General features: G+C 37.1%; 1 protein-coding gene across 1 annotated transcript; it reads left to right on the top strand.

The window, feature by feature from the left end:
* The first annotated feature begins 23 nt into the window (after positions 1-23).
* Positions 24-27,659, top strand: LOC136848020 (uncharacterized). Its single transcript, XM_067120059.1, has 23 exons — positions 24-118; positions 1,223-1,351; positions 2,246-2,403; positions 3,253-3,406; positions 4,061-4,345; positions 6,065-6,211; positions 7,744-7,843; positions 9,480-9,560; positions 9,760-9,820; positions 10,666-10,795; positions 12,453-12,675; positions 12,888-12,997; positions 13,512-13,625; positions 14,655-14,731; positions 15,957-16,179; positions 18,200-18,346; positions 20,700-20,868; positions 21,422-21,554; positions 22,862-22,974; positions 25,734-25,831; positions 26,379-26,520; positions 26,732-26,803; positions 27,156-27,659. Exons 1-23 carry the CDS (start codon positions 98-100, stop codon positions 27,245-27,247), a joined length of 2,979 nt encoding a protein of 992 aa, XP_066976160.1. The 5' UTR covers positions 24-97; the 3' UTR covers positions 27,248-27,659.
* Positions 27,660-27,941: the final 282 nt, after the last annotated feature.

The raw sequence follows: 27,941 nt of genomic DNA, 5'->3' as shown, positions 1-27,941 counted from the left end.
TTGATGATAAGGTTTGACAGATAAAGTCTCAGCGATCCGGATCGATTTTGAAGGCTTCCGTTGCAAGCAGTGCCAATCGACCCTCTGAACGCGCAACATGGTCCTGTCGCCAGTAACCGTGAGTATTGGAATCTGTTGTGGCAACATCCGTTTCATATAAGGCAAAAGAAACAAAATCACACTACCTCTTACATCGAGTAAATTGTTTATCGATTCCAATGTTAAGCAAACAAATCAGGCGAAGGAACTCATATGCACAGCCTAAAAAGCGGTTTATTAAAGCAATCTCTGTCTGTTCTATGTATAGCCAACCTGTAAAATAATCTCTTTTCTATAAAATGAAGGAAATATCGAAAACATTCAAGTCTCAGATTGGTTGTTCGCTTAATCGATGACCAAAGGAAATAGGTCTGACATTATCAATCTACAGGCCCCTGATTCCATAGTATTCCTGAGTTATCTTCAGTCCAAGACCTCCTGTACAGGCCAGCCAGATTGAAACCCTCGCTTACTGTCTTTCCCTTTACCAACTTGTACTTCAGGGGTTAAGTTGCCGCCATGACGCCTACTTTTCTTGTATTTTCTAAAGCTATCCTTCCGAAAAACTTCTTCTTCTTCCTCTTAGAGGAGGAAAGGAAGATGACTGATCAAGTGGAAATATTAGTTCAGTTTCGTCTTATCCGTAAAAATCCGCATCTCATCGTATTCCTGCCCTTAATCTGCTTATATATATATAATATATATATATATATATATATATATATATATATATATATATATATATATATATATATATATATATATATATATATATATATATATATACATATATATATATATATATATATATATATATATATATATATATATGTGTGTATATATATATATATATATATATATATATATATATATATATATATATATATATATATATATATATATATATATATATATATATATATATATATATATTGTGTTTAATGTATGTAATAACCACTCTGGGTTGAATTTTCTTTTGTTCCTGACCATCAAAATACCTTCACGTAAGATTCGATGCATACATCTGTGTTGTTATTTTCGATTTAACGGAGCAGCATTTATCGTTTTACACCGCAACCACAGTTTTTTTCTCATTCTTATTAATTTAAGCAAAAGTATAGAGGTTGTTTTTAATTATAATCTGATGCAACTACCCGTTCCTCGTATTTTCTCTTTCCAACAGAAATTATGGTGGTTCTCTGTCATAGCTGTTGGATCAACTGCAACTGCGGATGATCCACCAATTCCTGAGATCTGGAATGCTGTGAAAGATTCTTTTGACTCTGACGTCATGGTCACTATGCCAGATTTGGTGAGTTGGTTTCGTCCTTCATTTTAACCGAATCGCGCATCTTCGCACCCTACATACTGATACTGCACCGCTGTCGGGATTACACAGTGATTGACGGAGATTTTAAGTTTTGAGTTTTTTTTTTTCCTATTGCGTGGCTTTGCAACTGAAAATAAAGAATGGCCGAAAGAGGGTTTGAGGAAAGAAAGCTGCATGCCTGTAACTTTGGTCAAGCCAAGTGAAAGTGAAGGGTGGGTCGGACTGAGCAGCTGAGTCAGGTGTGCAGAGAGATATATAAGGAATGGCACGGCGCTCGCTGTGGCGGAAGGACCCTGAGGATATGCGAAAGAATACGAATGTTTGAGTCATGGAATTTGTTGACGAAAATGAGGGTCACAGGAGAAAAAATACTCAGCTCAACTTCACACAGAGTTTCGGAAGAATTTGTAAAGAATCGTGGTCAGCAGTATGCCTCTGGTGTTATGCATGATAGCGTGCAGCTGAAAGGAGAGAGGAATGTTCCACACACTTTATTAAAGTGTTTGTTTTTCATAATTTGTAGAATTACTATCTGGCATTTCTTAGAAGCCTATCTGTCAACATTTATTTGTCTGTAAAGACTCATTTTTTCAGAAGCCTATCTGTCAACATTTATTTGTCTGTAAAGACCCATTTTTCAGAAGCCTATATCTGTCAACATTTATTCGTCTGTAAAGACTCATTTTTCAGAAGCCTATATCTGTCAACATTTATTTATTTTTTCAGAAGCCTATCTGTCAACATTTATTCGTCTGTACAGAACCAATTTTCAGAAGCCTATCTGTCAACATTTATTTGTCTGTAAAGACCCATTTTTCAGAAGCCTATCTGTCAACATTTATTCGTCTGTAAAGACTCATTTCTCACATATTCTAGAATCCAGGAGCGGCCTTCCTTGTCGATGAACGCTACAAAATAACTGGCCAAATGGGATCACTAGGAATACTTGATCACGGCCAGTATATGAAGTTTGTTTATGATTCAGCCACCGACCAGTCGTTTTTGATACAAGGGACGAAATGCTCTGTCGGCACGTGAGTATATAATTGCGAACAGTTCTGAAGAATTTAATAGGACAATGGCTGCTGTAGACGGATATTCTGTATAGTTAAGAATCCAAGATCAGTTGTTTTAGTTGTAGTTAAGAATCCAGGACCAGTTGTTGTAGTTGTAAAGTCGTTTATCTTGCATACAGGCGATGACGACTCCATACAATTTTTTTTATTGAAAATTATTACTTAACTAAAAAGACTATCTCATCTGTTATTTCTCTGCAGCAAGGCTGTTACAAGTCTTTATCGGCTAGCCCTTTTACTTAAAGGAGGTGTTGGGGTGGGGGGGGCGTAAGACTCCTTGCTAGTAAAACACTAATTCAAGCTTGTAATCATGATTCAGTTCCCATAATCCTCTTGAAATACAACAACAGTTTAACATCTTTGTCACGGTAACTAAACGGTTCTTCCTTACGGTTTGGTAAAAGTTGAAACTTTTCTTCTTAGCATCCACTGACTAGTTTAAGCGCAAAATTTTGAGTGCTCTGTGAGATTTTCAAGTCGAGTTTGCCATTTTATTTCCATGGAGTCATCTCCATCTTCTAGTACTCTAAAAGCATTTGCTCGTCACGCTGATCATATTCATCGACATAGTTGCAGTTTATCTGCTGATTAAAGAGTGAGAATCAAAAAATTTAAATCACGTAAAAAAAACATCGTTTGAAGCCGGGGCCATTTTAATCACGACAGCCTAGAGGATTCTGAAGCCAAACCATTTTGTAGACAGCTGTTCTCATCTAACCTGGGCTTTACATAATGTGCGTTTCCTCCTCTTTAAACCCGTCTTATTCCAGTTGGACATTTTCACTTCTATTTTCTGTTTCTTTGCAGTCTGCTGGACCACCCGGGATATTCCTTTTTCGGGTGGTACTACACAAGTGGCAATGGCGGCCACAAGAAGAGGCTACGTGATGAACCCATCGACAACTTTGTCTTTGGTCCTTCTGCTCTGCTCAAGATGACTGAAGAATTCCGTGAAGATATTGTAAGTCACTTTCTCTTGTAAGATGGCAATTGAAAATCGGGTGCAGCGTTATGAACGATCACTCATACCTAACAGGAAACAGGGCCTAAATATGGAGCTGACTGCAGTCATGACGAGGGACTGAACAGAACGTAAGCTCATGTCGAAGGAATTTTCCCGCTTGAGACTCAGAGACTGAGCTGAACCACGAAGTAGCGCCACATATGCCGACCCAAATCATGTCAAGTGCAGATCGTTTTGCTGTGTAAACTTGCAAACTGTTGGAAAACAGAATTCTAAAGGACCTACGCTGTTTTTTTTCTTTTACCGTAATGATGAAACATTTCATTATCTTTACAAAATCATTTAAAAGAATTACAGACAGGAAAATCTTTTTTAAAAGATTTCTTTAGGACTAAAAACTTGCTATAAAACCTGCACATCCTTCTCCAGGGGTTGTGTTATCTGACATACATGCATTCGTACAAATCATGATTGCAAAGGCAGATAATGTTGTTTACTCAACAACTATTCAAGGAAATGATTATGAGATTATATGAAATACATATGTAGTGATATATATATATGTGTGTGTGTACGAAGATGTACTTTGCTGAACCCAGTGAAAAATTTCACTTATTTTCTGACAATATGAATTTCTGTATTTCCCCAAAGACATATCAAGGACAAAGCAACATTCGAAGCATTCCCTGCGATCACTGGCAACTGTATATGGACGATGGATACACGATTGAATATTACTTTGCTGCCGATGAATGGGTCATGCCTTATGGACAAAAGATTTTAGGGGTCGATTTGAAATACCCAGTTCAGGTCGTGGTCACTGGACTGGAGGGAAATCCCTGGAACCCAGAGGAACAAAAGAAAAATCAGTCTGTTTACTACGACTATCTGGAGTTCAAACCATATGTCCTACCAGAAGACTTCAGGGCTTTCATGGTAAGTGAACCTCTCTCTCTCTCTCTCTCTCTCTCTCAGGGGCACAGTCCCACTTGGGGCTCCTCTTATGGGGTGGGAGACGAACGAAGCGAGCCAAAGCAGCTGGGGTTGGGGGAATTTTCAGAATATGAGCAATTGTAGGATCATTTTAAAGGCACTTGTAAATGCAAATTTCAGAAGTTTAGCTTGTCCTGTCATGGTTGAATTTTGCATTTTGGCCCCCCGCCTCACTTTGGGGCCGGGGGCGATTTCAAACAGGTCCCTCCCCCTCAGGAACTCCACTGCTCTCTCTCTCTCTCTCTCTCTCTCTCTCTAAACACACACACACATACACATGTTATATGAAATTTTAGGGCACAAGGGCTTCACATGAAAATTGTTTGGCGTCAGAGGTCAATAAAACGGCAATAAGGACTGAATTCCAACGCACAGACATCCACTGCTGAAATTCTGTTCCAGATACAGGTATCCTGTAGACTTACTACCTCGGATAGCGAATGTACCACCTGCGTTTGCTTGTTTGCTTGTTTGCATGACTGCCTGCACGGGTGTGCTGTTACCTAAGAGTGAAGTAATTAGGGTTTTAAGATGATCTACAGTTAATGTTCGGGTTGTCTACCTCTGGCGGAGGTATACACTCTTAGCTCTTTATAGTATGTTAAGTTACCATGCTACATGGTTATGTCACTCTCTTTTATATAAATTTTTACTTTTCTATGGACCCTAAGGCCACTTCTATTTTTTTTTTTTTTTTACTTTTTAGAACTGCATCATTCCAGCATTTCTCTAGTTTGGTCCTTCCTCTAAATTCACAAAATACGTCTACCGATCTTTTTGTTCACATACAGAGAACAATCGTCGTACGCATTCAGGTACTGTACCAGAAGCAGGAAACAGGAAAAGGACGAAGGCGTGTTCGAGTTGCACGAGATCTGCAGTGTATTATCACGGGGAGTTGTCCAAAACATCAGTAATCTATTGTGTCGCTTCAGAAATAGGTTTTGGCATGGTTATAATCTTTTTATTGGAAAGGTTTTAGACATTTTCTTTGCATGCCCATTGCTGAAGCATCTTAAAATAGTGCCGTGACCTAACACATATATATCGGAATGTCGGCATCTGCGAAGGGTTGTTTTTATCCTGAAGAGAAAGAGCCATCCTTCAAGAGAATGCGTAACCTCCGTCAGTCAGTCAGTCAGTCTCCGCTGGCGGAGGTTATGCTTACAGTCTTAGTGGGTCCTGAGTGTGACAAATTCTGCGGTGTAGTTAACCAGTGTACATTTTCTGATGCTTAAGTAAGCAAGAAAAAGCAAAACGCGTATCCGGATACCGACACGGAACCTCTAAACTCCTTAGTCCCATAACCCAGATTATTACAAAATTCAACTGTTGGTAAATATAAAAAAATTCCATGGCGTATGTCACAAAAGTCGTAATCTTACCGAAAGAAACTGCTTCAGCCTAAAAAAGTTTTCAAGGAACCTAAATTTATTTTTTATTTATTTATACCAATTTATAAGAACATGTTTCTTGATTTGCGACCTGTGAATTGTCCATTATTTGGTGTCATTAAAATTTCTAGCTGAATAAAATGAGAGACTTTGTAGTTGTTTTTGAATCACATCAATTACCATTTTCGCAAGCCCTTCATTACTCTGTGCATATCATACGATGTTGCATCACCTGCAATTCTTTAAATCAACTTCTTTGCACCTGAAGGTTGAAGGTGGTCTTGACTGCCCAAAAAGGAAGACCATGGACCCCAAGCAGACCACTCCACCGGATCCAGTACCAGACATCAAGGTTTACATGGAATCCATAACAAACAGGACCGAGGGTCATCTGGGAATTGTTTTCAGCGCTTGGGTAAGTTGATGGTGGCTGTAGGTCCAGTGCACTGCAGAGGCCTTCTTTTTCGATGCTATTGAAGTCTGTGGTGTTGGGTTTTAGATACGTCGTGGTGTTTGCTTTCTTTTAAAAGACAGAGAACTGTCAGAGGAGATTCACATTTCGTTGTCTTTCAGGATTCTACTTGTCTCTATAATTTATTCTAAAACTAGGACTTTGAAGTGTTCAACACTGATTCCATACTTAATTTTATTTGATATATTGCAAATGTAGACAAAAAAGAAAGATATTATCTAATTCTCTTTAAAATTACAATTGGTATTCTTCTTCTTCTTCTTCTTCTTCTTCTTATTATTATTATTATTATTATTATTATTATTATTATTATTATTATTATTATTATGTGCGCACGTTCCCATACAAAAGCCAAATAGGTTTCTTTTAAATTTATGAGTCATCGTCCATAACGGTGCCAAAAAGATTGTTTCAAATTGCTCGCAACAAAAACTGAAAAACATTTACGGAAGTACTGGGGAATTTTATTTAATGGAATCTATCTTTTCTTCTAAGAATTACAGTAACCTTCAGCATTTGTCTTGAAGAGGTGACTTAACTCTAATTAAAAACACGTTGTATTTCTTTGTCTGACGTCATTTCCTCAAGAATATCAGTTTCATACTGGCCTCATGTATCTACGTTTTGAGCAGAACCTCAATATTTGGTATGGTCCAACTTCTGTTATGTTCAAGACATGGCCGAAGCAAAGGCGATTTGTGTGTTCCACGAACCTTATAATCACTTCAAACCCAATCCGACTTTTCCTCTAATTTAAGATGGTTTTGTTCTCTCCGTTCGGTTATTGTGCCTCCTCTCAGACAATGGAAGACTGTCAGCCCACCCACGGTCTTTAGACCTTGAGTCCACCTGCCTCCTCAGTCAGGATCACTATGTGCGGTTGTCGTTCCTCCTCTCACTGTCTCTGATATTTGGAATTTCTACGTAAATGGAACTGTTGCTTTCACTGTGGACAGATCCTACTCATTTTTACCAATTCCTTCTTCTTTATTAACTTTTTTTTTTTTAGGTATAAGCTGCATTCAGATGGCAGCTTTCTGTCCCGTCCGGGTAAGAGTAAAAATACGCTTTCGGTCTATAGAATTCATTCAGTTGAGCACATATCCAGTTTCCTAGAACTAGCAGCAAATGTCTTCAAGTCATTGTATTGTCTTCTCTTCTTCCAATTCCAACCAATGACGTTTAGGTTTGATACAGTACGATTGTGACTTGCCTATTCTGAGGGATCTCAGTCGGTGCTTTTTTTATTTCCAATTACTATGTTAAATTTTACATATACAAGAGTCAGAAGGTTAATAAAAAGGGCCCTAGCTTAGTAATGGAATCACGACCGCTAATTCAACCAGTCTTATCAATCATTATCTGTTACAGAATGTTATTTCCTCAGGTTTTCCGTTCACTTTTCAATGTTCCCTCCAGACCGGGCATCCTCTCGGTTAAAACTGATGTGTACAGTTTTTTTTGTTTTTTTTCAGCTGTATTATGATGCGTTTCGTCAGCTCATGAGGATGGATATTGACGGAAGCGAGGAGGACCATATCGCCCCTGTAAGGAACATTCAAGATATGTATGCTGGTAAGAACTTCTCTATATTCCTTGGGGTCACTTAATTCCTGGGGCTGTTTTTCACTTTTTAAAAAGAGAGTCTTAGTATCAAGTGTTTTAAAGTCTTGATTAATCTAAAAAGTTCTTATTTTAATGAATATGTAACGGCCAGGAGATGATAACAGAAATTAAAGAACATTTAAAAGTTTCTGAAGGAGTTTTGGTAAGCGTTTTCTTCGACTAAGCCTGCGGGGAAAGGACTGATTGTTTTACTAGAACTGACTTTGCTATTTAAATTTTGAGATACATTTTTATTTTGTTTTTAGCTAGAACTCGGTATACTTAAAATTTAGTGGTTTTTACTAGAGGGGAGTGAGATACATTTTATTTTGGTTTTAGCACCGGAAATTAGGAACGGGTTGCGAGGTTTAAAACATTTTTTTTTTATGTCTAGGTTATTCAAGGGCTAAGTACTAAGGAGAATCATATTTCTTGTCTGTTACTCTAAAGGCAGTCCTAATAAATAAACTGGACCTAAGGAAACAATGAATCTAGTACACCAGAACTTCGTTCGAAGTAGTGTTTTTTCTCACGAATAGTCGATGTTTCGTAGGTCGAAGAAATGAGAACAGGCCTACTGTGTCTATCGGTATATTAATCTTTAGTAGTGATAACAACAACAGAACTTGTCACTGTATTAGGAGTTACGATGATAAGCAGACTAATGATGATGAGGATGATATTTTATTTTCTATAATTTGTTAAGAACCTTGGTCATCAATTTCTAATGACGTGGGCAGTTGCAAATATGAACTCATATGAGCTCAGATAAGACGCTGCTATCGTTCGCTCTTATGAACTTTCGTCCAACAAGTTTTTTCCTGCGGGAAAATGATCTGTCACGGTTTATCTTCTGGATGAAGAACAAGTGTAAGGTTAAGTCTAGACCTCGAAAGAGCAAGGTGACGATGATGAAGGAGAAAAAATATTATCCAGAGAAACTGGAAAGGTTATTTGAAAAACGAAGACTCAGAATGTTAGAATGACATAAAAGAATACAAAGAGGCTTCATTAAATATTTATGCGTCCGCAGAACAAACAGAAGAGGATGGAAGTCACAGATATTGCAGAAGCAGTCCTGTTACTGGCTGTACTGTGCACTGGGGGGCAAGAGTTGATTGAACAATCTGTGGTTATCGTCACAAGCCATTAAACCATTAAGGCATACCAACCAAAGAACTATGAGTGACGACAATTATTTTCCCGTTGCATACAAGTCCTATAGTCTGTCATTATATACGATTACGCTAGACTTTTCTTCTTGTGAGTAGAACAAACGAAAAGCTTGCATACGAATCTAATGGGCGGGCAACCTCAGTCTGTGAGAGCAAATTGCGGAGATTTTCTTGCAAATATAACGCCTATTACTCCTTAGTTCTTATTCATTTGTGCTTTTAACAGTGTTCTGGAAGAGAGACAAGAATTCTTTGGGTTTAACTCCCATTTCAATCATTCATTGATCTTTCAGTGCAAATGTTTTTAAACTCAACTCAACATCACTTCACAGCATCATATTTGTTACGTCGACGTTTTTCGTTTCGTGAATAACATAGCATTTTCAGATTTTCAACCCAGTACTAACTCTCTCTATAAATACGCGCTCTAGGTATACAGTACTCCATCGACGAGTGGACAGGAAGCTGCACGACGACCAGATGGTCGCAGGAATCTTTGGGCAATCTGGTTGGTAAGTCTTCTCGAGTCAGTACATCAACGAAGACCAGTAAACACTTGACTTCACCAAATACCAAATGGTTAAAAATTACTGTATTATATTGACAGTGATGCAAACATTACTTCATTTAATAACTGAAAAGAGAGAGAGAAAGTTTGAATATAATTGTTTTACGAATGAGAAATACATCATTTTCTTTGCATCTTATCAGGTCCTGAAATTGCTGGCGTCATGCGAGCCGATCCTGCACACCTGTTTGCGTTGGACAGCAAGTAAGTCGCTGTTATAGTGGAAGATAATCTTTGCCCGTATCTGTAACTCCCGTGAGCAACATTTCTGTGATTCTGTCCAGTATGATCGACGAACTTCCACTCTACCTTATTTCATTAAATCAAGATCGTTTAACTTGAAAAATTAAAAACAGGATGGTGAAGTTTGTCTTAGGGGTGCTTCTGAAGTTTCGTTGTTGTCGGACCTCAGGAAGGCACCAGAATTGCGCTTTAGAGATGCATGCATCGGTTGGAACGGGGGAAGGAATTGATCCACCATGAAGGATTCTATATAACAGGTGCTGTTAGGATGAGAGAGAAGATGAGTCACATAATAGAGCGAGAAGAGAAGGTAGCAGGTATGGTATGTAAATGGTTGTGAAGAGACTAACTTCCAGAGTCTCTGAAATCTAAGGTTGGAATGTACGAAGGGTTTTTTGACCCAACATCATTTTTATGGAATGGGGCCTAGGGTAAGAATGCTTTGAGGTCTTAAGGTGAACTGTTTAACGTAGTATACGGAGCACAAGAAAAATTGAAAATTTGAGAAATGTGAAGATACACTGAGGTGGCAAAAAGGTTAGCATAGGCGAATGGACCGAAGCCGTGAGAGGGTATTGGAAAGGTGTTTAATGTGCAATTGTGAACTTTTTGAAAAGGTGAATGAAATGGCTCATCCTGCGTAAGTTTTTTTCATGGGTTTTCATCCACTATTTAGCAGTTGAAATAAGAATGTGACATACATGCACACAAACATTTACATACATACATACACACATATAGGCCTATATGTGTGCGTGTGTGTTTGCGTGTGTATATGCATATAAAAGTATTTGTCATCTCCAAAGGTATATCTTCACTGGATATGATGAAGAGCGTGGTTTACTGACCAGCCGATGGAGTGCTACGCGCAATGACATCCCCAATTCAGAAGGACATAATCACAGAAAAGTGGTCGTGGATTACCATTTTTTGTCGGTAAGTTCAATTTTTTATCTTTAGTTCTGAGGCGCCCACTTTATAATCAAGCTTGGTATCAAATTTTCCCCTCCGTTTGTCTGACTGTCGTTCAGTGCGAACGTCACGCTTACTTAGTCATCCTGAATCCAGATTTCAAACTCCGTGCGAAGGTGGAAGATTTTTGCATAAATGTTTGAAGAGAAACTTTCCGCCTGACTGTTTTTCGTGAGATGTGTGTTTTGTAGATTGCGCGGGCCTCGTGCCACCACGGGCTCTTGCTTCTGGGGCTGTCCGTAACGGCACACTGACATTCTTGCCTTAATAAATTTGACAAAAGTTGAAATTCTGGGTCGAAATAAAGTAGATTTTCTCCGCTATCGTCACTGAACGGTCGTCGTTCCCAAACTATTCGGTAGTTTGATTCCCCCCGGGAACAGATCGCTTATCACTTATAATCACTTATAAATTCCCCTTCGGTGTATGGTCTTCAGAGGTTGAGTAAATTTTATGTTAAACGGCACTGGTAGTTTCATGTTTGTGATAAATACAAAAACACAAATTCATACACACACACACATATGTGTACGGACGTAATGGCTGTCCAAGACGAGGTCCATTGGAGAACAAAACTGTTGGGCATATTCTAACAGACAAAACCTTAAATTTTCCCATATGGAATACAACTGAATAAACAACACACACACACACACACACACACACACACATATATATATATATATATATATATATATATATATATATATATATATATATATATATATATATATATATATATATATATATATATATATATATATTAAGGGGCCATCATAACAAAAGTCACGGGGTCGTTACCGCATTCTCAGTCGCCAGTGCATCCCCTCCAGGCGTTTTAAAGGCACTCTGTCGGTCCAGCCAGCGCGCCTGTGTCTGCGCATGCGTGCTCGCGTGCGTATGTATGGGCACGTGGCGGCTGTATTTTGTAAATGTAAAAGATGAAAAGGCAATGGCTAAACGATGTTGACAGTTTAATGCTACTCTCCTAAAGGTAAAACCCTGGGAGGGAAGGGTGGGGGCGTTCTACACGATATCGAGATAAAACCAGCATTTTTATTGTCTATTGTATTATGTATTAACACGCATTCCTCCCCTTTGTTATGCGCATGTGATGTAAAATTTCTTTTGCTCATTGTTTGTTGATTATATTGGTATGTACGTACACTTACATAGCATACATTTAAACTTTTTGTGCATATTTTTACCTTTCTGAACGTTCCTTATTCTGCTGGCGAGTAAATCGGAGGTGCTGCGCGTGAGGATACTCAAGCCTTCGTGGTCTAGGAACGAATTTCTTAATTTATTAGTCAACTACCGACAACTAGCTGGTGGGGGGGGGTGAGTGGATCATCGTCTTTCATTTCGTTTGTCTGCCTGCGTGTCTGTCACTTAAGATGCCATCGCGACTCATGCGCGCCTGAAGCAAAGTACTTCAGTTAAAATTGGCGGGAAGAAAGGCCTTCACGCGCAGTTATACTCTTGGTTAAAACTTCAGTTGTAGCTTCGTGATAAATTTCCCATATGGATAGTAAGATCACTAAATCTTTTTTTTTAATATTTTAAGCCATCTTTTGCTCTAAATCCTTCGGTTATTATTTCCCCGGCGTTGCGCTTTCAGAAATACGTGGATGACATAGGGGAGTATACGACTACCCCTCTTCCTGTGAAGATTGAGATCACCGTCTACAACGACAAAAACCTGAACGAGATCGACGAGGTGCAGAGAGTGAACCTCCTTCAGTTCCAATCTTCCTTCGAAACGTACGAACTGAATCCTTTCGACGTCGGCGAGTGTTTCAACCTGCCCACTTCGAGGAATTGGTATAAGATCTTCTTTGAAGGTAAGCTTTTTCTTATGGGGGGGAGTTCTCGGCATTTACCAAAAAGTTTTTTGTTGATATTAAAAAAACGACAATGTAAAGTAAAGAGCAATGATGTATCCCTTGTTGGAGTTATTTGCTCCACCATTGTAAAATTAAATGACTGTTAGCCTAACTAAAGGGTGCAGGTAATGGGTTTCATCACGCGCTGCCTTTCTTACTGACTTCTCCAGGTAGCTGGGACAAAGGGGCCTCTCAAAATCAAGACGAGTTCAAGCGGCAGATCCTACAGAAGATGAACGAAGACGGGAAGGTCTCGTATGTCAGGCTGCCTAAAATAGAGGTAATTTCTCTCTATCTGTATAGCTATATCTATGTATATTTCTATCACACCCTGAAATGTGAATTGCACTTGGTAAGCCCTGAATCTTTCCAGACAATCATCAGGGGAATGTGCCTCGTCCGCAGAGTAAGTAATGTCTTTGTAAACATTTGGTATCAATTGATTTTTGTACAATTCGTACTTGTGGTGAAACGCTATCTTGTTAAAGGCGCCGTTGTTTCAATCGCAGGATGACATCTTGCTGAGAACTGGGTTTTCCAGCACTGAAGCAGCTCTTTGTACTTAGATCCAGGGCTTTTCTTTCGGAATACCTTATTTCAGTCAGTGACTTCTTGAGACGAAAACTTGATGAGGAAGAAACATGCCAGGACTGCAGATAAGCTCTTTTTGCTTGATACACATATTTTACTAGATTCCTTTTGACTGACATTTCTCCTTGCTCGCGTAGCTCCCTGATAGTTACTTTCTGGTCACGCTTTCAACGCTTCTCTTTTCTTGGGTTTCTTCTTTGCAGCTAAGTCACGACGAACTCTTTGTGTATGCCCACGTCCTCGTGCTTGAGCCAGCTGACTACCTTCTTCAGTTCCAGCAACCCGAAGCAGCGATCCCGTGGAAATCAGACACCCAGGTTTGTGTTGTGTTTGCGTACGTGCCACACCTTCAGGTAGCTCTCTTTGTTTCACTCTGTCAATGGCCATGATGCCAAAGTAACTTTTATGCGTTGTGTTTTATAGTTCTTAATATACCCCAAAGCCAAATCAAAGTCCTTCAAAAGAAGGCATCGTGCTTAGCCCCATTCTTCTTCTTCCCAGCTTGCTTACCCCCATACAAATGGGAAAAAAGCACGTTAAAAGAAGAAGAAGGAGAAGAAGATATATATTTATATTTTTTAACAAAACTGAATGCAAATATTTCTACTGCTACTATCGAAACTACGCTTCTTGGTCCGTTCAGAAACAAACCTCCTCAAGCATACAGTACCTGCCCTTTAAGATAATTTTACACTCCAGCACTCTGCTTTTTTATATAACACCGTCTTGCATTAGACGGGAAACGACGTCCAGCACCTGCGCCATGGTTCACAATACTCGTTTCGGACTTAGTTCAATGTTGTTGTGCTTATAAATCCCCTTGAGCTGTTTTCCCGTTCCGTTTGCATCGTGTACAATATTACATGACGTAAACACGTTCAGTAATATTCCTTTCCTACTCAGTATCTTTCTTACTTTTCAAATACTTCTGTAGTCTCTAGGTGATAGCTAGTATAGTTGAGTAAAATTCGTCGAACAAAATGTAGTAAAAATGTTATTCATCTTCACTCAGGTTCAAGACCGTCTCTTTTAGATTCCTTACTCGTCAGTGGTTGAAAATGATCCTCTTCGCAATTTGTACATTCTTCAACATTTGAATGTGTTTCAGTTTGTGCTTAATTAAACCTATTAACCCCTGTATTAATGAATTAAATATAAAAAATTCGCATTTTCTTTGTCTAGAAAATAGCGCTGAAACCCCAGGCAAAATCAGTTGAAGATACGTTCAGTGATCTGATGAAGACGGGTCCAAGAATCGTTTGTCTTTATTGTGCACCTTTTGGTAAGCACAGACAAGGTTGCTGTAATCGATTCTTCCCCGTTTTAATTATTTACTTATTTTTCAGATCGAATACAGCATTAATGACGCCGAGAGCTGTGCAGCACTTTGTCTCTTCCACTTCAATATTGGCTTTAATTGTTTGTGAGTATATGGGCTTCCATCGTCTATCATACTTGAAATACGGCCGATGGTTCTAGGGCATTTGCGCTCCGGTGGACAAGAGCCGTGTCCCGGTCAAATAGGATTGTAACACGGAATTAATGAACGAAGGCGCATTCTTATTTCCTGATGGGACAATAATCCCGCCTTATAATCACTTTTCTTTCTTGTGGCACAAATATCCTCTTCAGAGCATCAATTTGCCAAACAAAGGGGGTTTTGATTAGTGACTGAATTTTGGATAGCGTTATACCATCCCTCTAAACTGCGTTTTTTATCGTTGTTATATTTTTGTGCTGGAAATTCATCATGGTTTCACAAAGTTGTTCGAATGAGATATTCGTTGGTTCTTCCACACAGTCTTTTTATTAATTGTTTAAAAAAGCTTATAAAAATTACATTATCGATAAAATAAAAATGACTTATAAATCCAATATATATAAAATATGCATGTTTTATACGAAAAAAAATCCTGCAAATGCCCAGGAAACTGACAGATGCATTTGACCTGTTCCACGCAAAATATATATTTGCATAAACATATTTATACGGAATTAATGAATATATAGGCGCATTATATATTTATATATATGGGACAATAATATATATATATATATTATTCGTAAATGGATGTATGTGTGTGTGTGTGTGTGCGTATGTTTCATATACACTCTGAAATGCATCAATTTCAAACAAACTTGGTAAACATTTTACTATCTGAAAAAGAACACTGTGGGGTAACATCACTGGCACCAGGGCTTCCCTTTAAAAGGGCGTTCTGCCAGAGCGGGGCTGATGTTAGACTTGTTCGATTTATCATACCTAATTTCGGAATATTTCTGACTTACTATCTGGAAAATTCATCTGTGGGGTAAGACATTTGAAACCAAAGTTGGAGAGAGAGAGAGAGAGAGAGAGAGAGAGAGAGAGAGAGAGAGAGAGAGAGAGAGAGAGAGAGAGAGGTGCTACTTTATGTGAAGACCCTCGCAACAGCATCGTCAGGCTAAGATGGTTTCAGAGTGTGGCACGAGAAGAAACAGCACGAATGTTTGCAAATCTATGCGCGGCGCATTTCTACATCATGAAATGAGTTACTTATACTTTTGTCGTTTGATGACTGTTACATACTCCAGTCTTATCACACATAAAAACAAAAAATCTTTAAAACATGCATCAGAATAACCGCGATTTTTCTCTTTGCCTGAAGGTCCTTCTACAAGTGCACCGGCCAAAAATTGAACTGTTTTGTGAGTTCGTACAAAGAAGTCAAAACGCCCCCCCGAAACATCACAGACTGTCAGCACTACGTGGTGACAACCAATGGTGACTACTTCCAGTTTCCTAATTACGAAGTCTACGATTTCTTGAAGAACGATATACTGGCCGGGAGGTTCCTCTTCAAATTCGAGTACAAGGATGAAGTTGGCCTGGTAAGTCTCCCTGAGTGGCTGCCGAACTTCATCCCCTTCTCATGTGTTCCAAACATGGCTGCGTGATTCATGTCTGTTAGAATAACAGCATTAAAACTTAGTAACTTGACAGAGGTATTTATCATACACTAATTTATGGAATATATATATGATATTACTATCTGGAAAAGAATACTGTATATATATAATATACATATATATATATATCATATAGATATGACACCAAAGGGGGTATATATATATATATAGATATATAGAGATAGAGAGATAGAGAGAGAGAGAGAGAGATAGAGATATAGAGATATATATATATATATATATGAAGATATATATATCGCAACAGCATATAGGCTAAGATGGTTTCAGAGTATATATATATATATATATATATAAGAAATATATATACGAATGTTTATATAAATATATATATATATAAGAACAAGGCGCATTTCGACATCATGAAATGAGTTGCATATTTATTAAGAAACGTTTCGTTTTACTTAAACACATTTGTCTGTAAAATTGTTACATTATTCTCTAATTTAAAATAAAAGCTAAATTAAAAAAAAAATTCTTTAAAATTACAACATACATAAAAATAAAAAGAAAGGAGATTTTTTTTTTCTCTACCTGTTCCTGAAGGAGACCTTCACGCATGCCCAGAGTATACTTAGGCCAAGTGCAGAGGAAATTGAACGTTGGGGTTTAAAAGAGGTTTCGTGAGTTAATAAACAAAGACTCAAGGGTCGTTAAAACCGATTGTTTGGTAGTTCCCAGGATGGAAAAATGTTTTTATCTATATTAACTGTCATTTAACGGCATGATTGGTACATACTAGAAAATCGGGATTAGTTGACTGAGCCAGTTCAGCTCAGACCTAATTATAATAAGTCTGCGATTTCTTTGATGAGAACGACATCTTGGCATTCAAATTTGTAAATAATATTGGACTTCATAAAGGTCTGTAGCTTGTCCTTATAATTAAAAAAGCCGCCAATCTTTAGTGGATTCATAGGTATTAAATTGAGTTTTGCCCAAACTCTTTTTCAATGATTTGTTTGACATCTGAAAGTCGGAGTGTAAATGGTATCGTAGCGTATATAGTCAATTTAGGAACATTACATTTCCTAGAATCAGAAAAGTTAGAATACAATCTTGTTAACTATGTTATAAAAAGTCTTTGTGGATATGAATTTTTGGTAAAATATTCCAGTAAAAATTAAATTTCGGAGTGGAAATTTGCCCAGCTAGATTTTAAACACTCTAAAAACTAGAGTCGTTATGGCATTAATTTTAAAAAGAAAAGAAACACGAACTATAAAAAGTTATCCAAGGCCTGTATAAGTACTTTTTCTAAAACTGATGTACTAAAATTATGGTCAAAGCGGGTGATTTTTACGTCTAAAAATAGTGTATTCTCAGTCTCCTGCTCAATAGTAAATCTAATGTTGGGATGTCTAGAGTTAACGTAATCTAGAAAAGATTGACATTGCCACGAATGTTTAAATAGGCAAAATTATCATCCACATATATATAGTATATATATATATATATATATATATATATATATATATATATATATATATATATATATATATATATATATATATATATATATATATATATATTATATTTATGACATGTTTATATAATAAGGTATTTACATGGTATTTTATACGTGATAAGGTTTTTACAAAGTGTATAAGATAAAACATTTACAGGATATTTTCTCGTCTTGCTGTGAACACGTTCGCGCATGTAAGGAATTTCAAATAATACCTGGGTTTTATAGTCATTCTCTGGGTATTCTGACACCTATTGGAAATCATACGGATTATCTTTCACTATTCATCGTTATATTTGTTCACCTTTTCATTTTATATCTATTATTCTATGTATGATTTTATGGGATGACTTGTTTATTTTACCGTGTCGTGTGCGTTGCATGTCCTCCCGAGTTTCTTAGAGTATAGTGGAGTGGTTTTTGAAGCTTTATAACAAGTTACTTGTTCTTACGCAGAAACAAGAAGGCACTTTCAAGGGAATCAAAGTCACGGATGAAATCAGCGCAGACGATCCTGTCTTCGTCGATTTCCTAGTCGACCAATATCGTCTCATCGCTACCCATATGATGCTGGATAGCAGCTACTCCCAGCTGTCGATAGTTGTGAGTATTTACCAATTTTCCTCCCGTATCCAACACAAACTAGGTAATTAAACACGTTGCAAGTCAAGTGAATTAGATCTCAACGGAATGTGATCCAGAGAAAACCAGTGCCAAGATAAACGTTCGCCTAGATCAGACTGAGAGGCTCACATGTCAAGCAGAAGTACTACAGTATCTTGCGATGAGTGGCCCTAATCGTCGTGGAGAGGGACATCTTTCAAAGAACTCCTTTTTGTCTACTTGTTTTGCAAATTTCGTCACTGCCGGAATCTATGCCATTCTTTTTTTCGTCTACAAAGGTTTTGATTTGATTTGGCTTGCTACGTGATATAATTAACAACTTAAATCTTGCTTTTTTATTTTTGAAGTCATGTAGTTTTGGAAGTGTTTTGAACTTTTGTAAATCAGTTTGTCAAAATATGTTTGACATACGTTTAATCCCCAAAATTCACCTCTGAAATGGCATGTTTGTCTATACCATTATGTAATGGTGTTTATAGATATACTTGTCCATCATGTCGAGTCTACTTAGCGCTTACTGAAAGTCCGCATCGAGTCCCATACGGGTGTCAGTCATCGCGCTAACTGCACTTTGGAATTAGAAGAATTTTCACCCATAGGAAAGAGTTCAAATTCATTCAAAACTAATATTCTATACCATCATTTCAGGATACTTTCTCAAACCACATACTTTTGCCTTTCAGGAAACCGTCATCTTCTTTTAGAATCTTTACATCAGAAAGTGTCATCTCCCTTTTAGAATCTTTATATCAGGAAACTGTCATCTCCTTTTAGAATCTTCACATCAGGAAACTGTCATCTCCCTTTTAGAATCTTTGCATCAATGTCATCTCCCTTAAACATTTAAACTACTGTACTTCCTCACCATTACACATGGCTGAATTGCCTGTTACTTACACCGCTCTATCTTAAATCTTTTTCTCTCCAAGAATATGCAGTTAATTAATTATCATATATCAGCTAAACAGCTCTGTAACCTCGACAGTCACCAGAACAAAACTTCCTCAACTTCAACTTTGTCGTCGACGCCTGTTTTAGGTCATTCGTGCTTCCTTTACTAGAATACTGATCTCCGATGTGGCTGTCTGCTTCTGCCAGAGATTTATCTCTTTTAGATAGAGTTCGTGGTGGTAGGTTTCTGTTTCCTAATATCACCAGTTATAACTTGGACCATCGACGGATGGTCTCTTATTTATCACTTTTTCATAAGTTGTATTTGAATAGAAATCTTTCATATTCACGACTGATCCCTGATCGCCGTTTCCCGCCGAGAGAGAGCAACCAGATTAGCTGAACAGCAGCACCAATAGCCTATGCGGTAAATGTGCCTCGCTGTCGAACTTCCCAGTTCCAGAGGTCCTTCTGTGGAGCAGCGTCATTGAAGATGTCGGGCAATTGGTACTACAGAATTTCAAGCGAAGATGCAATGCGCTACTATCTTAATACTCTTCTTCTTGCGTTTTAATACATTTTTATCTATTTATTAATCTATTAATGTATTGTTTTCTTTTTAATAAGTGAGATATCCTCACTGTGTATCTCCTTTTAACTTTTCTTACTTCCTACTGAGCACCATATTCATTGGTAACTTGTATTTCAAGTCAATGGCCCCCGTGGAATTGTTTCATATGAATAGTGTTCATCGTCTGAATAATGATAATAACGTTAACCGGAAATTATAACGTTTTACCTCGTACCATGACCTGGTCGTTAAAAAAGATAGAGAAGTCTTGCGGGTCAAAATGGAGCATTCACTAAACCTGAAGTTCAAGCAGTTGTCAGCAAAGAGGTCCGCAAAAGGCCGCAGTGGCAGAAAATCAGTGGTGGCAGAGAGCGATTTTGATTTGTAGGAAGAAACTGAATGCATAATAATAATGAAACATCTTGTTAATGAAGCTCTACGTAGGCTTATAAAGTAACGTTGAATTATCAACCTGAAAACTGAGCCTCAATACTTGTATTTCAATGGTTATTTCAAATCCCGTCCGTTCATAGATTACTAACTGTGGTCTGTGGTCCACTCGCAGTGAGGTCTCCTACAGTTCGTCTAGTTCGTAGAAAGCATAGCGAAAGTTTAGGTGAGTTACGACCTTACTGAAGCAAAATGAGGTTCTTGGTGCAATGTTCACGCTCTTCCTCTGTTCTACGGTTGTGATTTCTTGCGCGTAAATTACACATGGCACCCAGCTTTTCCTTAGAAGCGCGAATTCTTTCAGTCCAACTGAAGCGGTAAGAATGTATCCTTCTGAACCAGTGATTGTTGAAAGTCTTCAGAGCTCAAAACTATTGGAGGAAATTGTCCGTTGACTTCTTCTCCCGTTTCTCCTTTCAGGGAAGCTACGACGAATGCCTCCTGGGATGCGACACTGCCAGAGGATTCGACTGTCAGACCTTCTCTTACTGCTACAGCTCTCAGAACTGTTTTCTGTCCAGAGAGGTTGTGGACTCCCCCATTGACCTTCACAAGGTTGTAGCTCAAGGGGACTGTGTCGTTGTGGCTCGTAAGTTGTATATGACGGTGCTTCTTAAAATAGGAGGAAAATAAAGGCTAGAACAACAACACAAAAAATGGATAAGCACATCTTTTCCTTTGTTTCCCTATAGGCCTATTTGTGTGCATGTGCGCCTTCCGATTCGGATGCCTGTCCTTCCTTGTAACTTTAATATATGAAATATCTCGATTCGGAGTAGCAATATAAGTGTCTCTCTCTCTCTCTCTCTCTCTCTCTCTCTCTCTCTCTCTCTCTCTCTCTCTCTCTCTCTCTCTCTCTCTCTCTTCATTTGAAAACTCTCCATAATTGATTCACGACTTTGTATAACTTTGGCCAGTCATTTGAGTTATGAAGGAGATGAGTTGAACATCGACCTTATTTTCAATCTCTTTTCCTTTGTTGTGCAACAGGATTCTATGTATAATGAACGTTTTAGTACATTAAAGATAATTTTGTGTTTGTACAAAGTAATGTGGTATGCTTGATTCCCATATTTTCTTTGTCGCGTTAATTCTGACTGTGTGTAACAGAAAACCAGTTGACAGTTTTCCTTTTCTTTCAGGTAAACACACCTCTGACTACACGCGTCTGGAAGGCGCATTCTACCAGAGTGATCCGAAACAAACGATCCCGAAGGTCAGAAGTGGAGAACAGTGTGCTTTCCTTTGCGATAATTCCACTGATTTCATGTGCAGGTAATTCTTAACTCCCCCCTCTCTCTTTGCGTGAAAGATATGGTGTTATACATATGACAATAAACAAAACCTTTTTATTTAGCGTTACCTTGTCTTACGTCAAAGATAACTAATACTACGTGACTGTAGTAAAAACGATGCAACACACCAAGGGTAACGTTAAATTCAAAGTCGATAGACTTCACAACAGGAAAACTGACCAAGTTCTTGACTAAGCAATCCCTCAAAAGCACTGCACAGAGAAACATGTCCCTGCAGTTCAGCAGAAGTGGCGCATCAGTGGCAGCAGTCCACTTTGAAAAGTGAAACAATCTTTGCATTGACTCTCAACTTGCTGCCCTCAAGAGAGCGGCAGATCTCTGCTGCAGAACACGTGAAACACCGGTCCATTAACACTCCCGGCCGTGTTTGGGAACATGAGGAACTTGGCCTTAATGGAAACCTGGCGGCAAGCGGCGACCACCTTGTCCGCCAAGGGCTCTGTAGCTTTTCAATAGCATTCTGGACCTCAGTTTGGCATGCTTGGGGTCCATGGACCCTGACAAGGAGCACTGTCCTCTGCGTCATCTACCACTACAACAACCACTTTGCTTGCAACACCAAACAACTTATAATAATTCAGTTCATTTAGCCACTTCGGCATTTAGTAAAAAAAAAAAAAGAAATTCTGAGTCTGACAGTAAAAACGATGGGTTTGGGATATTATACTGTATACATAAAGCCATGGCATAATTTCTTATTAACGAGAAATAATCACCACCAAACCCAAAATCACTGTGTTCTAATAGTGGATAAAAGTGATTTCTGTTATGACAAAAAATTAATTTGAATAAGCGATGAACAAACTCAAAAGCAATATAGCAGAGCTCAAGATGTATTTTTTAAAATTCAGATTAAAAGAATACAACTTATCTTTAAGAACGATAAAAGTTGTGCGTATCAAATGCATCTTGACAGAAACGTGAGTAAATCAGTAATGGATGTCAAATCATCGTTTAGAAGCAGACTATCCTATGAAAGCGAATATCGACAAGCACTTCCAGAATTATCCAATCCTACTGGAATTCATTTGAACTCGCTTCGTCGCAGGATTGGATGGGAGTAAATTCCCAGGGCTGGAAAGGATTTACGACCGAAAGCGTTGGACGTTTTCATTCACCTTGCTTTTGCTTGCTACATTTGCGCGTGCATATTGATCTAGTTACTGTTATGCTTTTGTGTTTATTAAGTATCTTTATTACCAGGAATATAAACTCTTGGCCACTGCACAAAAACTAATACTAATGCTCCTGTGTAAATGTGTACAGGTCGTTTGACATTTGTTATGATACTGTCACCTGCTACCTCTACGAGGAAAGGTCCATCGATATCCCGGATGAGAAGATCAACCATTCCCTCGCACTCTGCGACCATTTCGAACGTAAGTCAGATTATCTACCGGGCAGGCTTCGCTCTGCTGATTTCATCAGTGTTTATCATTGTTAAGGGGAGCGCTGACTCCATAAGGCCCCATTATAAAGTAAGTGCTTATAGCTTCCTTATGAATGAAGGGATTTACTTCAAATTTTTACCACTTAATCTTCAACTAATAATTAAAATTTCCTACGTGGGAAATTTAGAAATTCGACTTCTAAGTTAATTTGGCAAAAATAATATGCACAGAAAATTTTTCACTCTAAAATAAATTTCCTGTATACAAAATCAAGATATATATAGCCTATAGTTATACTACACTCTGTAAAAGTTTGATCAAATTTGATTCAGTCTTCTTGGAGTTGTAAGCTTTTATTTTTATTTTTGCCAAAGAAAAAATAACTTTATTTTGAAACTATGACAGTTAGAAGGCTGATTTTTGCACAACAACTATTTTTCATATAAGAAATATGCCCTGAAATTTTCAATATAATCAAATGAAATGTGCTCTCTCTTGATTTATACTGTATGTTACTCAAAATCTGCATACACACACAATATATATATATATATATATATATATATATATATATATATATATATATATATATATATATATATATATATATATATATATATATATATATATATATATAATATATATAAAATTATATATATAATATAAACATATATATATATATATATATATATATATATATACTATATATAATATAAACATATATATATATATATATATATATATATATATATATAATATATATATATAATATACATATATATAATATATATATGTACAGTATATGTATGTATGTATGTATATATATGATAAAAAGGCCCATAAAACACTGTTTGAACTTTGCAACCATATATTTTGAGCACTTCCTTCTGTGGCCCTATTCACTGGTAAAATATGGACACATGATGGGTTACAAGAGTATATATACACAGGTATGCAGGTGTGGCAGTATATATACTCTTGTAACGTATCACCTCCCCATATTTCACCGGTGAACAGGGGCACAGAAGGAAGTGCTCGATATATATGGTAGTAACGTTCAAATAGTGTTTTATGGGCCCTTTTTATATTCATATTATACTGTTGTATTATGGTATTTTATATATATATATATATATATATATATATATATATATATATATATATATATATATATATATATATATATAATATTTATCAGTGCAAAAGTTTTTTCATATCAAAATAAAAAATTCATTAATATATGCTATCAATATAATGTTTTCTCCATAACCTATTAAAAACAGTATATGCTACTTATAAAAAATTGTAGGCTATATGCTATCACTGCGAATTTTTTCGTAATAAATAAATTATAAAAATAAATGCTCTAACGAGGTTAGGCCAGGACATGGTATTCTAGGCAAGGTTTGTTCTCATCGTTTCACACTCACCCTAAAGTTTTCTTCATAACCTATAAAAGTATATGCTATCAATACACATTTTCTACATAACCTATATAAGTTACCACTGCTGTACATGTTTTCCGCTCAGATATTGGAGAGGCAAATAAACAAACATCCGCGAGGATAAAGTAAACAAACGCTGGACAACCAAGCCTACACAAGTCAGACGACAACTCACTGCAGTAAAATCAAGCTTCGTGGACTTTTATAATTACCTAATATATTATGAAACAGAGCAATCACTAATTAGAATGCCACTAATCTGAATATCACTAATACAGGAAAACAAATCCCTTACTTAGATATGGGCGTTCTGGTGTTGTTGCTATCCCGTTTGCTTTCGTCCCTCTCTTGTAACAAACTCACGAGACTCAATCGTTCAAATTTCTCCCTCATAAGAGTGGTACTTCTCTTGCTTATGGCAATGGAATTGCTTGAATGCACTGTACGGTACGAAAATCCGAAAAGGAAATGCGTCACAAAGCACTATGATATCACTTCAACTCACTTGAACCAAAACTACATAACAATTCGAGATTGTTTACTAGTAAAACCCCGACGCTTTGTTTGGAACTGTTACCTACTTATATAATTTCATATTTCCGAAAATACGCAGTAAAATAAGTCAATAAATATAAAATATTATATTTATACTATTTTGCATTATACATCTATGATAACGAGTTCAAAATATCGAGATACATAGAAATATATTTACTTTTTTGATATTTTTCTAGAGAACGAACAAGCTCTTATCGTAGAAAATGGGTAGTTTTAGTCGGACACTGAAGTAAATTTTTCACTCCTACTATCCAGAATTGGCAAGTCATACAAACATTTTGTATGACTTTTGTCGCTCAGTGTCGCTCACAGGGCGATATCGAGATACATAGATACATATTTACTCTGATATTATATTTTTTGAGAGAGAAAGCCAGTTTTTATTGTAGATAATGTGTATTTTAGTAGGAAAGTAAAGCATATTTCTCACTTCCACCTAAAAAGTCATACAAAAAGTTTGCGACAATTTTTCGCCCAATGCCGCTCAAATGCCGGTAAACGCTATGAATAAAAATATAAAAAAAACACTTAAAATTTTTTTAATCAATAATATTTCAGGGCATGTTTATTTAGACATATCCCAGTCCAAAACTGTAAAAAAACTAAAAATCGATCATTCCTCGAAATCCGGCGATCGGCGTGCCCCTCAATGCAATTTAATTCATGATAAGTCCTTTAGCATTCATCTGGAACCAAACCAATCTGATTATGCCGTTGATGATAAGAGTCCTAATGCCTCGGCAGGAGACGCTCTGGTAGATTTCAAGAAGCACCCCAAGCAAGTTCTGGACGGCAGTCGTGACAGATACGTGGACGATGTTTCAGTGAAAGAATGCGCTGACGTAAGTAAGAGAGAAAAACAAGATATCGCTTCAGTCTTGGGTTCAGTTCTATCTTTTTATTGTAATTTCACCTGCACTTTACAGACTTCATTTTTTATTGTGCCTTCTGAGCTTTAGTTGAAAAGAAAATTAATAGTGATGGCTTTTGGTCAATGTTAATCAGTCTGCTTCACAGCCGATTGTTTTGAAGGCTTTAGGATTGAATTACTGATAATTCTGAAGCTCTTTAGTTATAGCTTAATGAAGAAATAATGAGGTTCTGGGATGATCTAAATCAAAACCAAATGAAACAAATGTTTTGATATCAAAGTCAGGTTTTCAAACAATAATACCCCTGTTGGTGATATTTAGATTCTACTTTCATTTTCTTCAATAAGCGGGGCACACATTCACTGGAAGGCATAGGCTATAACTTTCCGGAACCAACTTCTTGAATATTTTTTAAAGAACAAAACAGTGTCTTATTTGCCCTTATTTCACAAACTCTTAGCAACTTCCTAACATTTTCATACTTCTAATGTTTATTGTATTCGATCTTATTTCTCAGGTCTGTGAGAAAGAACCAGATTACGGCTGCAACGGCTTTGACTTCTGTTACGGCACTCCCAACACTTGTTTCCTCACCAAGGACCACTACGGCGACGATGGGGTCGTTATCCACAATAAAATAGAATGTGATCATTATTCACGTAAGCAGGGCGCGTCTTGAAACTGGCGTTATGTGGTTTCCATATTCTGTGTTGTATATATCTGCGTGTAATTGCATACGTATAATCTTTTCTAAAATTCTAAATTTTCTTGCATTTGAGTTGGGACAGTAATCACATAGACTCATATACTACATGATGCTAAAAGACGGATTCCTTGATGTATTAAAACTATTTTAATTCGTTCGTACAGGAGAGTACTATGACGGGAAAGACAGAGACGATTTCTCTCACGACAAGTTAGCCAAGTACAAATACGGCCCTGGTAAGTCTTCTTTTTGTTTTGAAACAAGTTTCTATCGTCACTTATTCCACCTCATGTTCAAGCGAACACTCAGAAAGGTTTCAAATCTTAGTAAATGAAGAAGGCGTTAATTAAAAGCTGAGTTCTTGAAAGATCTCTGTTTATAGGTAAAACTAGAAAGAAGGTCTATCATGGATCAGCTCTTTCCGGTAGAAGTACTGAGTGCCCCACCTAGACGGCGCCTAAGCCTACGATAGAATGATGGACTGACGTCTTGAAATAGGGAATATACGAGAGTCTAGGGGAATTAAAGGCTTCTGTCACTCTTTGTATAAAATAACATTCATGTGTTCTTTAACCTCCTATCTTCCAGGTGACATGGCAGGATTGGGCGTTTCTATGCTGGTCATATCAATAGCCTTGACACTAGGTGGCGTCTACGTATACAACACCCGAAACGGGTAAAACTGCAGCCGCTTCTGCATATATACATATACATATAGTACAGTTAGTTAACAGCTTCAAATTCCTACCCGAATTCACTACACATGGCGCATAGTACTATGCTTTCTATGAAAACTGAGATGTTAAATGTTGTTAAATTTGCTAGAATTTATATTCTGTATATATATACAAAACACATACACGTATATGTATGTACATTTACATATTATACATATGCATATATATACAGATATATAAATATATATGTATATATATGTACTGTATATATGTGTGACTTACTTGAGTTATTTTTCTTAAGTTTCTCTCCAAACTCTTAGTTGGATTTTAGTCAACAGACTTAGGTAAGGAACTCATAATCAAGACAAATCTTATATGATTTCTTGTATATTATATAATAGAAAAGAAAAAAAAATGACTTGGCAAACTCTTAATGTTATTACTGCTGGAACCAGATCTGTCAACTGTAAATATGTATTTCTAAGTCCTTCTCAGTCTGTGAACTAACTTAAGCCAACTCCAATATATACAAGTGATGAAATACAATGAGCAAAAAGTAATGAATCCCACTTTATTTTGATGCGAACTGATTTTGTCTTCCCCTTGTAACGAGAACTGTAAGATGAATCAACTGAAAAGTCCTTACGATACGAGTTTTTGGTTTAATGATTAATCTTATCATTTCAACTGCTATCTA

This window comes from Macrobrachium rosenbergii, chromosome 18 (assembly GCF_040412425.1).
Source record: "Macrobrachium rosenbergii isolate ZJJX-2024 chromosome 18, ASM4041242v1, whole genome shotgun sequence".
Taxonomy (NCBI): Eukaryota; Metazoa; Arthropoda; class Malacostraca; order Decapoda; family Palaemonidae; genus Macrobrachium; species Macrobrachium rosenbergii.
Note: the sequence above shows the minus strand (reverse complement) of the source record. Positions and strands in the feature narration are given on the sequence as shown.